Consider the following 16,197-nt stretch of genomic DNA (forward strand, 5'->3'; position numbering starts at 1 on the left):
CTGGTTGAGAACAAGTCCCAGATCTGCTAAGCAAATGAGTAAAGTTAGTTTAAACTTTTGTTTATAACCCATCACATGCAGGCATTAACTGAGTCTGTAGAGATAACGTAGAGAGCTGCCTTATGCTGGATCAGACCATTAGTTCATCTGGTTCTGGACTATCTACTATGACAGGCAGTGCTGTTTTTCTAGACAAAGAGGTGCTGGAACTCACCATGAACACCCCCCTCATTCTCTTATAGTGGCAATGGCACCCACCTAAGAGGTGATGGGACTGAGTTCCAGTGAGTTCCAGCTGGAAACAAAGCCCTGGTGAAGGGCACTGGATAGCCATGGTTTCTGGCAAGAGCCTTTCCCGCTTCCACCTGGAGATGCTAAGGATTGAACCTGAGACCACCTGCATGTCATGAAGCTGCCAGTGTCAACATACACTATGTAGCCAAATCCAAGCACAATCAACAGACAGAACTAGAAAACATAATTAAGGGTGGGGAAACTACAGGGGAACCCCCAAAGTAGGTCAATGATGACTTGAGCATGCTTAGTGCCAATGAAATGCTAACTGACTGCCAGAGGGCAGGAAACTAATGGGGGGTGGTGGAACATAGTATCCTGAATTACTACAGACTGAATGACTGCAATGCCCTCTGTGTGGGCATTGGTCCAGAAGTTGCAGCTAGTGCAAAAGGTAGCAGCTTTATTGCTCACTGGGGCAGAATATTGTCATCATGTTATGCTGCTGCTGAAAGAATTACACTGCCTACCAGTTAGCTACCAGGCTAAGTTCAAGGTACAGATACTGGTGTAAAAAGCCCTATTTGGCTTGGGACCAGGATTCCTAAAAGATCATCTAAACCATGGGTTGGCAAACTAAGGCCCGGGGGCCGGATCCGGCCCAATTGCCTTCTAAATCCGGCCCGTGGACGGTTTGGGAATCAGCGTGTTTTTACATGAGTAGAATGTGTCCTTTTATTTAAAATGCATCTCTGGGTTATTTGTGGGGCCTGCCTGGTGTTTTTACATGAGTAGAATGTGTGCTTTTATTTAAAATGCATCTCTGGGTTATTTGTGGGGCATAGGAATTCGTTCATCCCCCCCCCCCAAAAAAAGGTCTGAGGGACAGTGGACCGCCCCCTACTGAAAAAGTTTGCTGACCCCTGAACCTTTCTGTACTTGGCTGATTACTGAGCTCTGCAGAAGAGGACGTCCTGCAGATATCATCTCATCAGGAGGTCTGTTCCATACAATGCAGGCATCAGGCTTCCAGGGCTCAGTCGCACTTTCACTTCAACCATATTTTGATTGTAGTATGTGCTGATTAATTTCCCTGGGTCCAATACCTTGTTTAGTTGTTCTGCGACTGTGCCTTGTGAAGATCAGATCTTACCCACTGAATTGGATCTTGTCAGATATGCGGATTTTCCTTTATTGAGCTTCAATTCTGTGGATAAGATTGGGTTTTTGCAAGGCACAACTGCGGAACAAGATTGTTTATATTGTTAAATCACTTTGGGGTGTTTCATGGGAAGTGAAATCGATCCATCAATTAGTAAATGGGCATGACTGTCTGGCCAGAGTCTGAACAGAAATCCTCCACACTGCCAACATTTTGCTGCAGATCTCACTTGGTTTTACTACCTTTGGGCATTGAGTACTTTTAATACTCAAGAAAAAGGATTTTGAACAAAGACTACTATCTAATAGAGCAATAATTTTAAGTTCATCCTTTTCATATACTTTTGGCTATATAAAAATGGCCAGTGTAGATCTTCATATTGAGTTAATCTTACCTTACCTAAGCTCAGACAAGCCTTTATGGCTATCTGCTTTCAGACTATGCTATTGGCATGATTGATTGCCAATATCCTCAGACTCGGTATAGATGCCTTTGTGGAACTGCTGAGATACGTTACATATTGTTTTTTCTTTGTACTTGGAACCCCACTTTAAGTTTCTGGATATCTTTTTATTGTGGTTATACGCCAAAAGGTATAAGCTAAGAGATACTGTTATCTATTGTTAGATAGTGCCTTTTGTGGCCGGTGGTGTGTGTGACTTATAAGTTGTCTCCTTTTGCACGGTTGCAAAGATCCATGCAAAGGTGCTTTCAAGGATAGCTATAAATTGTCATGGCGATACCCTGATTTCATTATAATTTTATTAATCATTCCATTTTTATTGCTTGTTTTTCTTGCCCCTTGTTCCATTGTTTAACCTTTATCTTTGATTCTGCCTTTCATTTACAGTTTAATATACAATTTTATAGTTTTTTCAGTATAGTTAAACAATAAATCTGTGAGTGCTTAGAAAAAGATGCTGTGATTACTAATTTTGGGTCTGCGGACCACAATAAAGGGGTGTGTGTATGTCATGCCAGAGGATTGTAGAGAACACCACAAACACAGATTAAAGTAGAGTGTGCACAGAATGATTCAGAATAAAACATCAACTCAAAATACAATACAGTACAAAGATATAAGGCAAACCTAGAGTTCTGTTCATACACCTATCACTTGTCACCTTAGATGGGCAATAATGGATTCTATCATATGGTGCTATCAACTTCTTTGTCTGTGAGAAAGTTGCTTGGTAGTTACATGTCTCCCTACCTTGCTGTCTTAGTCTTTTTTAAAAACCATCATGCCATAAACAGAATGTCATAAACATAATGTCATTTGTGCCTTTATGTGTTTTAAAGTTCCTCGGCCCTCTTTAAACACTTCTGATGTCTGATTCAATATCCTTTCATTGTCTATTTTAATGGAGTTTGGAGAAAATGATTGCCAGATCTTTTATAGATTTCCAGCCCATGAGAAGTTTATTGATCCATTCACCATCCCCATAATGCCACTCCCCATTTCTCAATAAAATGTCAATCCATCAGTTGTTGCTTGTTATACTCCACATTTGCTTGAATCACTCCCATGGGCACTACCATCTTTTCTCCTATGTACATTTTTGTGTGTGATGACTTCCTCTGTTTTGATATATGAAAAAATTTTCTTTGTACTCTATGCATGAGATGACAGACAAAGCAGGCCCAGTGCCCAGTTCATTTCTGCTCCTGTCCATCAAGGAAACAAACATTGGGATTTATCTTTCTATGGTATAATATCTATGCCAGGAACAGTGAACCCATAGTACTCCAGATGTTGTTGAACTTCAATTCCTATGAACCCTAGCTAGCATGGCCGATGGTGAGAGATTATTCAAGTTAGAGTTCAACAGGTCCTCCATCCCAGATCTTTGCCAAGGTTTGGGCCTTTCTGATTTCTTATAGGCTAACACCACCTTGAATATACCACTTTTTATTGCACCCTCTGAAACATCAATCTTTAAACCAGCTCTCAGGAAGGCAGGAATCCTTTTTCACATCCTGAGTGGCTTATCATTTTTCTGCAAAACTTGTGTGCATTATTGTTTCTTTTCTAGCCCTCCTTTGGCCTTCCACTACATCCCTTGCTGCAGTCTCAATTGTCATTCCAATTTTTTGCATTATGGAAGGGGGGGCTTCCTTCAGTTTTGAAGTGTCCTCCATATACTTTTTACTGTGAAGTCCACATCCACATTTTTTTGTCTGTTTGTGCACCGTTAACCCAATCTGTGCAATGCAATCCCATGCATGTTTGCTCAGAACTTAAATGAAAGTGTGCAGAGCAAATATGGGGAACCAATGGCTATCTAGATGGTGCTGGACTTTAGCTCCCATCTGCCCTAGCGAACATGGTTGGTGGCAAGGGATGATAGGAGCTGTAGTCTCACAATATCTGGAGGGCCACAGGTCCCCCCATTTCCAGAATATAGCTTAAAGTCAGATTCCAAAAGCTGTGTGTGTGTGTGGTGTGTGTGTGTGTGTTTTCTATAAAAAACATTGCAGTCACTGAATAAACATGCTTTCAAGGTGGACCTGCTTGCAGAACCTGAATCCTTCTACTATAACTACAGGCTTTGGTAGTTGATTTCTGCATCACAGGAACTAAATAAAGTTTAGAATATAGAGATTATAAGGAACTATAATGATAATTATGCTTCTACATGTGAAAAGAGCCATTGCTGCATGCAGAAGGTTCTGTGTTCAGTCACTGACAACACCAGGTAGAGCCTCTTATCAGAAATTCTGGAAAGCTGCTATGGGTCAGTATATACAGCACTGAATGAGATGGATTAATGGTCTGACTCAGTATAAGTCAGTTTCCTTTGCTCCTCTGTTCCTACCCATCTGTTTAAGGCAGTTTGATGTTTGCTGGCTTAATCTTTCTGCCCTGTCTTCAACATACTGCTCACCACCACTGTATCTTTTTTCTCACTACTGCAAATACAAATAATAAACAGGTTTTTACAGTTCTTAAAATAGTTTGTAGCTGTATTTGTAAGCTAGTTCAAGCTGTAAGAGAGGCAAGATAGAAATATTTAAGTAGATAGGTAGATTGATATATGAAATATTGCTTATTATCATCATCTGGGAAATTCAGTTTAAATCCAACTACTGATTTTCAGGCTGGAGTTTGTGTTTTTATAAATCTCATTGCTTTGAGCTATTTTCCCCCCACGGTTTCTTCATTCTTTTTGAGAGTAAAGCATGTTCACAAAAGCGCAGAATAATCACTGTGCTTTCAGAGGGGTTTTTTCCAGATGGTTTCATGAATTTGAACACACATAAAAAGACAAATAAAATGGGGGGATATTATCAAATCAAACCAGAAAAAGCCAATAGAATGAAACAAAGCCAGCATTTATAGCAGAACTGGGGAAACCTATGCTCTCCAGGTGTTTTTTGTTGAACCACATCTCCCATAATCCCTGGCCATTGGCCATATTGGCTGGGGCTAATGAGAGTCCAACAGCTGCTGGAGAGCCACTTGCTCCCCGACCACTGATTTATAGTTCTGGTCCCTGGTAGTTTTCCTGCTTAATCTCCTTTCCTCTTCCCCAATAGGTATTACTGTAGATAAGCACGGCTTCATCTACTTTGTTGATGGCACCATGATTCGGAAGATTGATGGAAATGATGTGATCACAACATTAATAGGCTCAAATGGTCTCACGTCAACCCAGCCACTGAGCTGTGATGCTGGAATGGACATCACTCAGGTAGACACTAATCGTTTTTATATGTTGCAGCTGTTCCACATGGAAACAAATTTCCTTTGGTCTGCTGAAATTACATGTGTTAAGGACAGCATTTGAATAAGCATGGTGGTTTTAATCAACTTTCTCTAGGTTGTGCAGCAGCAGCCTGTAAAACTTACTTTGAGATCATCAGTATAATGGAATTGTGGGCTCATCCGGCCTTCTGCCTGTCTTGCCGCTTTCCCCTGAGAAAACTCAATCTTTACTGCTGAATCGCAGCAAACGTCAGTTGGGTTTTCCATGGATTGACATATGTTCCGATTCAGTGCTAAAGAGTTTGTTTCCCCAAGGAAAGCAGTGGGGCAAATGGAAAACTACTTAGACCCATGCTTTCTAGGCACAGGGCAAGCGGGGCAAGTGTGGACAAAACCTAAGCTGAGCAAATAAGATTTTGCTTTTGTATGTGTCTGCAATTGTTTATGTATTTATTTACTTATGGCTCATAGAATACAATGCTGTGTTAAAAATGCTGTATTTGCAAAAATCTGTTTCAAGATTGCCTCTAGTGTGACACTGCTATCTGCTGTCTCAGAACATCTGGCATGCACACATAGAGATAATATTCTTAATGAAGGATACTGCCTTGCTATTAGATGGAGGGAAATAACTCTTAAATCTCAAGAGTTGTAGCCCTTTGGAGCTGTTCATTTCCTCTTGGGCTTTGAGAGATCCAAAATGCATCCACCTCCCCCCCCCCCCCCGTTTATGTTTAAAAACCAAATAAACTCAGGCGCACTAAACAGCCTCTTAATAAATGAAACTTTATAGAAACATTACAGAAAGCATAATGGTCAGTCAGCTGTTGCCATTGAATAAAAGGAATGGCTAGAGCCGTGCTATTGCATGGTAGCTATGAAGTATTTAAACTAGCAGAGTTAATGAGACCCTCGTGTGGCATTAAAATGGCCTTTTTATTTTAAGACAAATAGTCAGCTCAGGTTTGCAGCCCAGCTAACTGTGCCGAAAAGCCAAACTAAACGTTACAGCGGCAGCCCACACTTTGGAACGCAGTTTATGCCCAGCAGCTATAAATTGGCAGGGAAGGGAGCGGGATCCAAGCAGAGAAAGAAGAGGTAGGAGTATAGGGAACTGCCTTAAAGCAAGTCGAGCCATTATTTATTAATTATTTCAACTCGCAATTAATTCCAGATGGCTGCAGCTGCAACACTAAAAGCCCAGTTTTTAGGACAAATTAAGCACATCAATAGGGTAAGCAGTTATTTCAGGAGTGACACATATAAGGAGTGCAGTTGCTGGGCAAGGACATGTGGAGTGAGGTGGTCCTTTAGGTAATCTGGTCCCAGCTTGCTATGGGCTTTAAATGCTAAAAATAAGACATTGAACAGCACCCAGGAGCATCATGGCAGGCAGTGCAGCCCCCTCGACTTAGTCCATCTAGTACCTTTACCTTATATTTTTATCATGGTTACACCAAGGATGGGGCACCTCCAACCATTGGGCCAAAATAGGCCCACCAGGAGTCTTAATTGGGCCCACAAGACTTCTTTCCTCAGCCAAAACAATCTGCCTACACCGTTTTTGTAGGCCAAATTAGGATTCCTAGTGGGCTTAATTTGTGTGTGGCAGTAAAGCTACAGCTGCAAAGGAACAATCAGAAGCCTTAGAACACACTCCCAGTTATTGTTGTGCAAGCGAGACTTACATTTGGCACCTTTTATATTTGGCACCAGATGCAAGTCCCCCTGGTATTGGTTCTACTCAGGAGCTCCTGAGCTGAGCTGCTGAGTAGCTGGTCTCTGTTGAAAGCAATGCTTTCATTTAAATTCAGCGCTGACTGCAAGCCCATCTTTTGGCAGGGGTATTTGCCGTCATGGCTTGAATACAACACTTAATGCTTGCTCCTGATTCTTCCTTTGACGTTGAATCACTGACATCATAAGCAGCTTGAAATGTTAAAATGTTCCATCTCATTTGACATCCGTTCCATGTGAAATTGACATGGGCTGAATTTAAACCAGTTCACAATGGCGTAGTACCAAATTTTGAAGTGCAGGGAGCTCATCAGGATAGTCCTTGGAGATTATGATGATTAAGATTTCTTACCCGCATTTCATCCCAGGGAGAGGTACAACAATTAAAAAATGAGATATTAAAATTAGATAAAACAAATTACAATCTGAAGGAATGGCTAGACAAAATATGAGACATGGAAACAACTGTAGAGGGGCAAGGGCCTTCAATCTCAGCAACTGATCCATGGGACAAGGGTCCCTGTACTTATTAGGCCTGACACACTGCCAAGCTTGTGCAGATCCTGTTCTTGCTGAAAAAAAGAGTTAACTCCAACATGCACAATGTGATTCACTGCTGGCTTGCTCCTGTCAATAGAGCTCAAGCTCTGTTATTTCCAGCAATGACCCAGATGGCCTTATAAAGTGGGCATTTGCAAATTCCAACACACACCAATTCAGCAACTACCAACTAGTGAAAGAAGAGAACATGGGCCATACTAGTTACTGTAATGGCTTTCTTTATTGTGTGTGAAACATATCTTGATGCTTTGTTCTTCATTGGCAGACATAACAAAGGTTCCGGGGTGGGGGATTCTTTTCTGACAGACCCCACCCCTATAGTGCAGTTTCCAAGCCATTCACTGCCCTGGTTGCCTCTAGTGGGTCAACGTCCTTCTTGAAATGGAATGCCCAGTATTGGACAAGGCACTTCCACTGTGGCCTAGTAGCACAGAACAGAATTGAATTGTTGCTTCATATAGTCTGGTAACAGGGCCTTTTTCAGCAGGAACTTGAAAAATAGAACCTTTTGGAGATGATGTTTCTGATAATATAGCTTAAGAATGTGTTCACTTTTTAAATAGTCACAGCACACTACTGATTCATGTTCAGCTTTCTATCCTCTGGGATAGATATATCCTTTTCCACATGAACTGCGTTTTTAATGGAGACTTTTGCCTTGGCATTAGTCCAGCAGGTACTAGTTGTTGTCATAACTTTTCAAACTTACTGAAGCAACTTTAATTGCTATGGAATGCATGCAATCAGACTCACATTTTGCTTGTGTATGATTTAAAAATATCTGACATGCTGATGTACGAGAAGAAAAGTTTAATCAGTGTTAATTTGCAATCCAGTCAAATTATTCTGTCACCCAGTGGGAAGCTCTGATCAAAGAGGTGTGTGGCCTAGGCTACAGGTTGTTTGGAAATGGTAACATTCAACAGATTTTTGTTCTTTTATAGCTTGGATGGGGAACCTGTGGCTCTCCCAGGGTTGCTGGACAACAACGCCGTCATCCCTGATCACTGGTCATGCTGGCTTGGGCAGATGGGAAATGGGAGTCTAGCAACATCTGGAGGACCACAGCTTTCCCATCTGTGATTTATTGTTCTGATCTCTGTTAGTTTCCCCAAGAGAACCAGACTCTTACCTGCCTGTCAAATAAATTGATTCATTTCTGCACTAAATAATGAGCTGCTGATAAACTGTTAGCCTTGCTCCATCTTTAATGTTCATGTTATAATGTTTAGTGTGTACCCTTCAACTAAGAACAATGGTTTTAAACAAATTGTCAGAAGAATATTTTTCATTTCCATTTGCTTCCCCAGCTGGGTCCCACCTCCATCTTCCCTTCCACAAAGCCCTGGCAATTTCAAATGCTCCTTAAGCTCTTACATTTGACTTGCAAACAATTATTGCAGTTTTTTTTATCTGGTGCTGTTACAAAACAATCAGTTTTAGGACAAGGATATTTATTTATTTATAACTAAAATTGTCTTTTTTCAGAGAGCAGGCTCGAGCCACCATGAAGTCTAATAGCTTTACTATGGCATAGGTTTTCATGATAGAGAATGATTAAAAAAACAGGATTAATTTTTTTTTAATCACAGAAACAATTTTGCCCACCCACCATCCCAAAATCTATTGACATTTTTTTCCTCCTGGAAGGAAAATTATTTAACACATGACATTTGTGTCAATAAAGAATAAAACTTAGTAGAGGATTTATCCTGATGGAACAGTGAAGCAGATCTTATCACCCAATCCTTTAGGTATCCCTAGCTGTGACACAGTGTGTAATCAATTGCGAAAGATAAACCTGTATCCTCTGCGTCTCAAGCAACAAGCGCAGTGAGCTCAGCCTCCTAAGTTGCATTTCCTTGCTGTCCTTCCACCAGCAGGTGAAGAATTTTGCATTCTAGCAGGCTTTTTTTAAAAGCAGAGGGCCCTTAATAGTGTTTTGTGTTTTTAAAAACTATCTGCATTTTAATAGATATGTTTTTATATTGCACTAATTCCATAGATAGTTTGATTGTTATTTTTATATGGCTTTAGCTAGGTGCGTTTTAGCTGTAATTTTTGTGCGCTGCCTTAGGTCCTGGTTCTGGGGGAAAGGTGGAATAGAAATAAACTAATATTTCCGTTTCTTGAATAAGTTTGCAGGCAGATGAGAGCCACCTAAAGGCGAGCCAATGCCACTACCTGCCTGGCAGGTCAAATGTTATTTGGATTCCACACAGATAAACCATTGCCAGTGTTAAGTTGTGGGCGAACATATCAGACGACACAGCGATTCTTCCAAAGCAGCTCTTTATTTGTAAGCTGGAACAGAACTCACTGAGGAGCTCAGTCAGACTGCTTATATAGAACAATGTAACTGTTGCCATTTTCTAAAACTATCCAATCACTGAATGTCACTTTCGATCCTTCATTTGCATACAAACTATCCAATCAGTGAACGTCACTTTCGATCCTTCATTTGCATAACTATCTACAGTATCCCCCTGCTGGCCCAGGGTGAGAACTTCTGTACATAACACCCAGTAATGCCCCCTTCCCATTCTCTTCTACCCAACCAGTATATTCAGGTACATTTACATTAATACTAAGGTGGGGGTTCATTGATAGAGGTACCCCTACATTAGGGAAGCCTCGAGTGTGTTCAGAGCATGTTGTACATAGGTTATATACATACTTTGACAGCTGGGTGGGGCCACCTAGCTGTCAATCAGCTGATCTCACTATGGTGTCAAGTGGCAAGGCAAGCTGTACTTTGAGTGTCAAGCCCCAGTTTTGGTAGATATCAGCTGCACTACAAATTGTTGCTTGCATCAAGCCCCTACAAAGGAAGATGTGCATAGACATTTTTCCTTTGCAGGAGTGGCTCAAGTGTTGCCAGCTTGAATTCAGGTCAGCATTGCAAAGGATCTAGTCTACAAGGTCTTGCTATAATTACTGATTTTTTACCATGCAGTGCAACAGAAGAAATCACCAAAGTCAAGAGACGTGTGTGTTTTTTACTCAAAGGAAGAAGCAGGAATGCATTTGGGAGTACATTCCCAATTCTTCTTCATTTTAGCTGAGGCTTGAAGATTCCTGTACCTGATGTTAAATATGAACTCAGGTGCAGGAAAAGTAAATGTGTTTTGCCCCAAACTGCCTGGCAGGCTAGCCTCTGGAGTTCCCAGAAGATTGAGGTTTCCTACTTCTTCATTAAATGTTGTTAGGAAAAGGACGACTTTTTTCAGCCAGAACTTGCCGGAACTCAGTTCCAGCATCTCTCGGGTGGACCATTCTAAGAGAACAAGGGAAGCATTTGTGGTGAGTTGCGGCACCTCTTTTTCTATAAAAATGGCATTGGGGAGGACAGTACATGAGGCTGTTATTTTTAGTGACAACCACACACCTGCAGTAATGTTTCCTTCTAGATTTCACTGTGGCAATGGAGACGAGCCACAGCTCTACACTAAAGTGGATGCTCTGTATACAAAAAAATAAATAAAAATCCCAGGTTCAATCCCAGGCCTCTCTAGGCAGGGTTTCAGAAAGGCTCCTGCCTGCAACCGTGGAGTGCTACTGTAAGTCACTGTTGTCAGTACAGATGTAGAGCAATTGTTCTGACCTGGTATATGACAGTTCCCAATGCTCCGTTGAATTTGCAGTCTTAGTTCTTTGCCCCAACCTAAAAGCTTACTTGCCAGCACAGCTTTTATTATCAGACCATTAGTGTAATAATCAACAGAAATCATTTTCATGGTTGTCTAAATAAAGGGTCGCCGTTGTAAGAGAGCAGGAAATAAAGCTGGAACACGGTTCCTAAAATGGGAACATGCTATACCAGTTGCTGATCGATTCCTCTAAAGCCATTTTCAAAAAACAAACAAACACATGCTACTGTTGTTCAAAGCCTTCCAATTGCTTTATGGTAAGCCAAGGGGAGGTTTTAAGCTCTCCATATGCTGCCAGAACAAAACTTACAGTGCTAAAAACTTTCAAAAGGCTGTTTTGTTCAGGGGAAGGAGGGGGAACTCAGTGCTCCCACCCTTAATTATTTCTACATCTGAAAACATTCCTTGCTTTTATGTATGGGTCTGAATTATGGATGCTTGTGATTGATTGATTGATTGATTGATTGATTTCTGTACCACTTAATATATTAAAAAATATTGTGAAGTGGTGTACAGAAAACTGAAGCAGCAGACAGCTTAAACAAAGTATTACAAAAACTACACAGTTACATATAAAAAAAAAAATGTTGCATTGACACAGTGTTACTAATATATATAAATAAATATCAGTTCATTTTCCTTCTGACACATCCCCCCTTTCAGCCTCTGAGTTCTCACCCAGGGTTCAAACACACTCTCATTTCACACACAAAAGTCTCACAACAAGAAGAATTCCTGCAAACAGCAGACATCAACCTAGTCTGCCACGCTAGACCTGCTTTTTATCATAATTTATTTAAACTGTGTAAAATATGTAGGTGACAGCTACCTGAGGAAATTTGTTGTTAGCTTTTGTGTTGCCAGGTTTATGAACCTCCTAGGAAGAAATAGTTGTTCCCACTTATTGCTATATTAGTAGAAGAAACTGACCTAGGTAAACTCACTACTTAAACTCTTCAGGTAATTAAAAACTGTGATTTTGTTTTTCACTCGTATTGATCTGTCTCATGTAGTACTGTACTGAAAATCCACCCACTCACCTCAGGTTGTTGTTGTTTTACAATTCTGCATTAATTAATGATAAAATATATTGTATTTGAATCTTACTAAAGAGACAGAGAGATGTGTGAAATTATTGTGGGTGGAGTGCAGAGTTTATGCCATGGTTATTTACTTTTGAGGTAGCTGTGGATATTTGTGAGTGTCCTTTCTTGAGTCTACAAATTATTTCACCGGTGGGTCTGCAGTCTTTAGAATTTCTGCATTCCCACACTTCAACTAAAAGCCAGGGGGAGACATCGTGAGGTGACCTCTCCCATGGAGCTATCTTCAGAGCAGGAAGCGTGGATAGCTGGGAAGGCTGCAGAGTGCTGAAGAAATATTAGCCAGAAAGAAAAATGGAAATATCACCTTTGACCACCTCTCAACAGGAGGGTGAGCTCAAAAGCCCACACCCACTGAAATTCTAAAAAACTTCTCGAGTGATGTGAGGATGAGACAGAAAAATGGAAGCTTTTTTACAAAGTTAAAGGGGGGGGGAGCCTTAAAAAATTGGAGGACAGATTTCAGCACAGCAGTAGTCTCACAGATTTAAGCACCAAGGAGACATCAGGAATCTTGATCAAACAATTTGCATAATAGTAATTGATATCATGTGCTTCTGCCTGCCTTTGCCTTCCTGATTTGCCTGGAGAGTCTTAATGGTAGTATGAGCACTTTTATGATACCATATTCATTTCTTTATAATATTCTTCCATTGCTTTTTTTAAAGAATGAGTTAATCCTATGTAAAAGAAAGTTTACTTTGGGGAAGACGTACTTAGCTTAGTTGACATTTTGCCTGGAAAAAATATTGACTGTGCATCAGCCAGTTTCCCCCCTTCCTCTTATCTCCAGTTGATCTTATGGAATACATTATCATAATGCGTGGTGCAATAGATCCTTGTTTGTTGTTAATGTGATGCCAAGAAAATGCATTGTGTTTGTTGCGTCCTGACATTATAATTAAACATAAGATTTGGCCTTTTTTATTTTGTTTTGCTTCTATCTCTAAATTTAGAGTAAGGATTATTGTTTCTTCATTGAGCAGATAACCAAGGGATGGGGAATTTGAGGCCTTCTGTGTGTTGTTGGACTCCAACTCCCATCAGCCCCAGCTAGCATAGCCAATGATGATGGGAGTTGGAATCCAGCAACATAGGAAGGGCCACTGGTGCCACATCCATGAGTTAACCATATATTTTTCATTGGTTATATGAACGTCATGAATAAAATTAGCCCTTAGTTGCTGAATGTATACTGAACATTTTTTTTTTTTTTGCATATGTTAATGTCTTCTATTAGAGGCAGAACATATTTCATCCATTTGACCTTGTCCATTCAGACTGTGTATGCCATAGGAACACAGGGAGCTGCCTTACACCAAGTCAGACTATTGAACTACAGTGGTGCCTCGCAAGACGAAAAGAATCCGTTCCGCGAGTCTCTTCGTCTAGCGGTTTTTTCATCTTGCGAAGCAACCCTATTAGCGGTTTAGCGGATTAGCACTATTAGCGGTTTAGCAGCTAGTAGCGGCTATTAAAGGCTTAAGGGATTAGCGGATTAGCTGCTAAAAGGCTATTAGCAGCTTAGCGCCTTAGAAAAAGGGGGTGGGGAGCGGAAAAAAATCTCAAGAATCGCAAGACATTTTCATCTTGCGAAGCAAGCCCATAGAGAAATTTGTTTTGCGAAGCACCTCCAAAACGGAAAACCCTTTCGTCTAGCAGGTTTTCCGTCTTGCGAGGCATTCGTCTTGCGGGGCACCACTGTACTTAGCTCAGCATTGCCTTCACTAACTGGCAACAGCTCTCCAGGGGTTCCAGGCAAGAATATTCCCCTGCCCTATCAAGAAAAGCCACAGATCAAACCACCGAGCTTCTCACTTATCAACAGTTTTGAAAAGCCTGGGATTTTGTGATGTACTATCCCTGCATAGTTTCCTTAAAATATGTATAGTGTGTGTGGGGAAATGAAACAGGTGTCTTTAAGGACTAGAATCTGTTTCCAGCTGGCTCGCCCCATTCATCTTCCTCTCAAAATATCACCACCACCTGCCAGAATGGTGAGCTCAGCCACATTCATCTTAATGCCAGATAGAAATATTTTTAAAGAAAATCCCCTGGATGAAAAGGACAAATTTAATCACTTAATGAGTACTCTAAATTTTGTTGTGCACCCATTGTAACCAAGCAGGTTAAGGCATAATAATCTCATTAACCTCACTTTGTTAAAACATCAATTATCTAAGTACAATATAGCAGGTTTCTTCAAATGTCTCTCTGCAGGAAAGATGGCAGCAGTTGCAGCCCAGTGTGGCTGTGAGTGGGGCAAGGGGTGGGGCAAAGACTTCCCGTGTAACCAGCTGGTGGCATCATCAGCCTTCGCTGGCCACGGGGAACATCAGGACTTCAAAATTTGAACTGGCCAGTCACGGCCAAGCTAGGGGACTGTAGTGTGTGACAGACCTAACTGAAGCCTGGCTTCACTCAGGTCAGCTTGGCAATTGTCAATGGATGTCCCACTCATTCACCCTGCATGTTTTGGCCCTGCCCAACAGAAAGTGGACAGTGCATGTAAAAGGTAAAAAAAAAGGTAAAGGACCCCTGGATGGTTAAGTCCTGTCAAAGGCAACTATGGGGTTGTGCCACTCATCTCGCTTTCAGGCTAAGGGAGCCAGCATTTGATCACAGGTAGCTTTCTTTATCATGTGCCAGCATGACTAAATCGCTTCTGGCACAATGGAACACTGACGGAAACCAGAGCGCACGTTTACCTTCCCGCCATAGTGGTACCTATTTATCTACTTGCACTCGGATGCTTTCAAACTGCCAGGTTGGCAGGAGCTGGGACAGAGCAATGGGAGCTCACCCCATTGCACAGATTCAAACTGCCAACCTTCCAATCGGCAAGCCCAAGAGGCTCACTGGTTTAGACCACAGTACCACCCGCGTCCCTTTACCTTAGTGCATGTACACGACCTTGCTGTGGGGTTACTTTGCCACCGTATTTGGAGCAATTTCCCTGCAGACAAATTGGACCAGCTTGGAGGTTCTGCCTACCTCACAGCAACTGTCACAAGTTGCCGGAGGAAAATTCTGTTAGGTTGAATCCTTAGTCTAAGCACAGAGAGAGTGAGAAGGAGCCCGACCCCTCTATTCACAATCAAAATATCAAGGTAAAGGAGTCCAAGGGAAAAGATTCTGTCCAAATGCCCAGAGAGGGGGCTCATAGTAGTACAACTACTCAAATGGCACCCTGGAGGGATCACCCATATTTGATGTGTTTCATATGGGACCAGCAACACTTGTCTTATGTCAGAATATATTGTTTTCCAAACATTTTTATTCGTGTGGAAATAATAATATATTACACTGCTGGTGCCTCTTGACCAGCATTTTCAGCTTGCCCACACTGCTTATGACAACTTGAACAGCAGCAAGCATGTTATGGAAAAATTGTGACTGATGTTGCCTGACAGGATTTGTTTTTGCTTATTTGCATGAGTTGCTCGAAGGATAATAATTTGCCCACCTTAATAGGGGATGCTGTGGAACTAACATGCTTGAATGTCAGAGAAAAATAAATTCTGTTTGCTATCAGTGTTTTCATACAAACACAATGGGAAAATGTATCCATGTTGCACTAATGGTGTTCTTTTGGCACTCAAATAATTATTCCCCCTCAAAAAAGCCTTAATTACAGCAGGAAATTAATGACCCCTAAGCACTTTGTACATTTCTGTAGCCACCCTGTTTGCTGTCACAGATCACACAACAGGCATGAGTAAGAAGCTGCTAAATTGCTTGATGGATATAAGCAAGCAGTTATTCCATTGTGTTAAGTTTTCAAAGCATCATACTTAGACCTCACCTACTCTATATATTTAAAGCAGTATCATACGTCTTTAAACAGTCATGACTTCCCCAAAGAATCCTCAGAACTCTGGTTTGTTAAGGATGCTTAGAGTTATTAAAGGTAAAGGGACCCCTGACCATTAGGTCCAGTCGTGGCCGACTCTGGGGTTGTGGCGCTCATCTTGCTTTACTGGCAGAGGGAGCCGGCATACAACTTCTAGGTCATGTGGCCAGCATGACTAAGCCGCTTCT

At 41.3% G+C, this 16,197-nt stretch overlaps 1 protein-coding gene across 14 annotated transcripts in view; it reads left to right on the forward strand.

The window, feature by feature from the left end:
* The window catches only part of TENM1 (teneurin transmembrane protein 1), a 372,670-nt gene that overhangs the window by 302,422 nt on the left and 54,051 nt on the right, over nucleotides 1–16,197 (forward strand). For all 14 annotated transcript variants that reach the window (XM_083423250.1, XM_083423251.1, XM_083423261.1 and 11 more), the window contains one exon: nucleotides 4,937–5,091. In XM_083423250.1, the coding sequence (XP_083279376.1) occupies nucleotides 4,937–5,091 (155 nt within the window). The remainder of the gene's footprint in view (nucleotides 1–4,936; nucleotides 5,092–16,197) is intronic.

The sequence above is a fragment of the Podarcis tiliguerta genome (assembly GCF_965153285.1).
Source record: "Podarcis tiliguerta genome assembly, chromosome: Z".
In the NCBI taxonomy this organism is placed as follows: domain Eukaryota; kingdom Metazoa; phylum Chordata; class Lepidosauria; order Squamata; family Lacertidae; genus Podarcis; species Podarcis tiliguerta.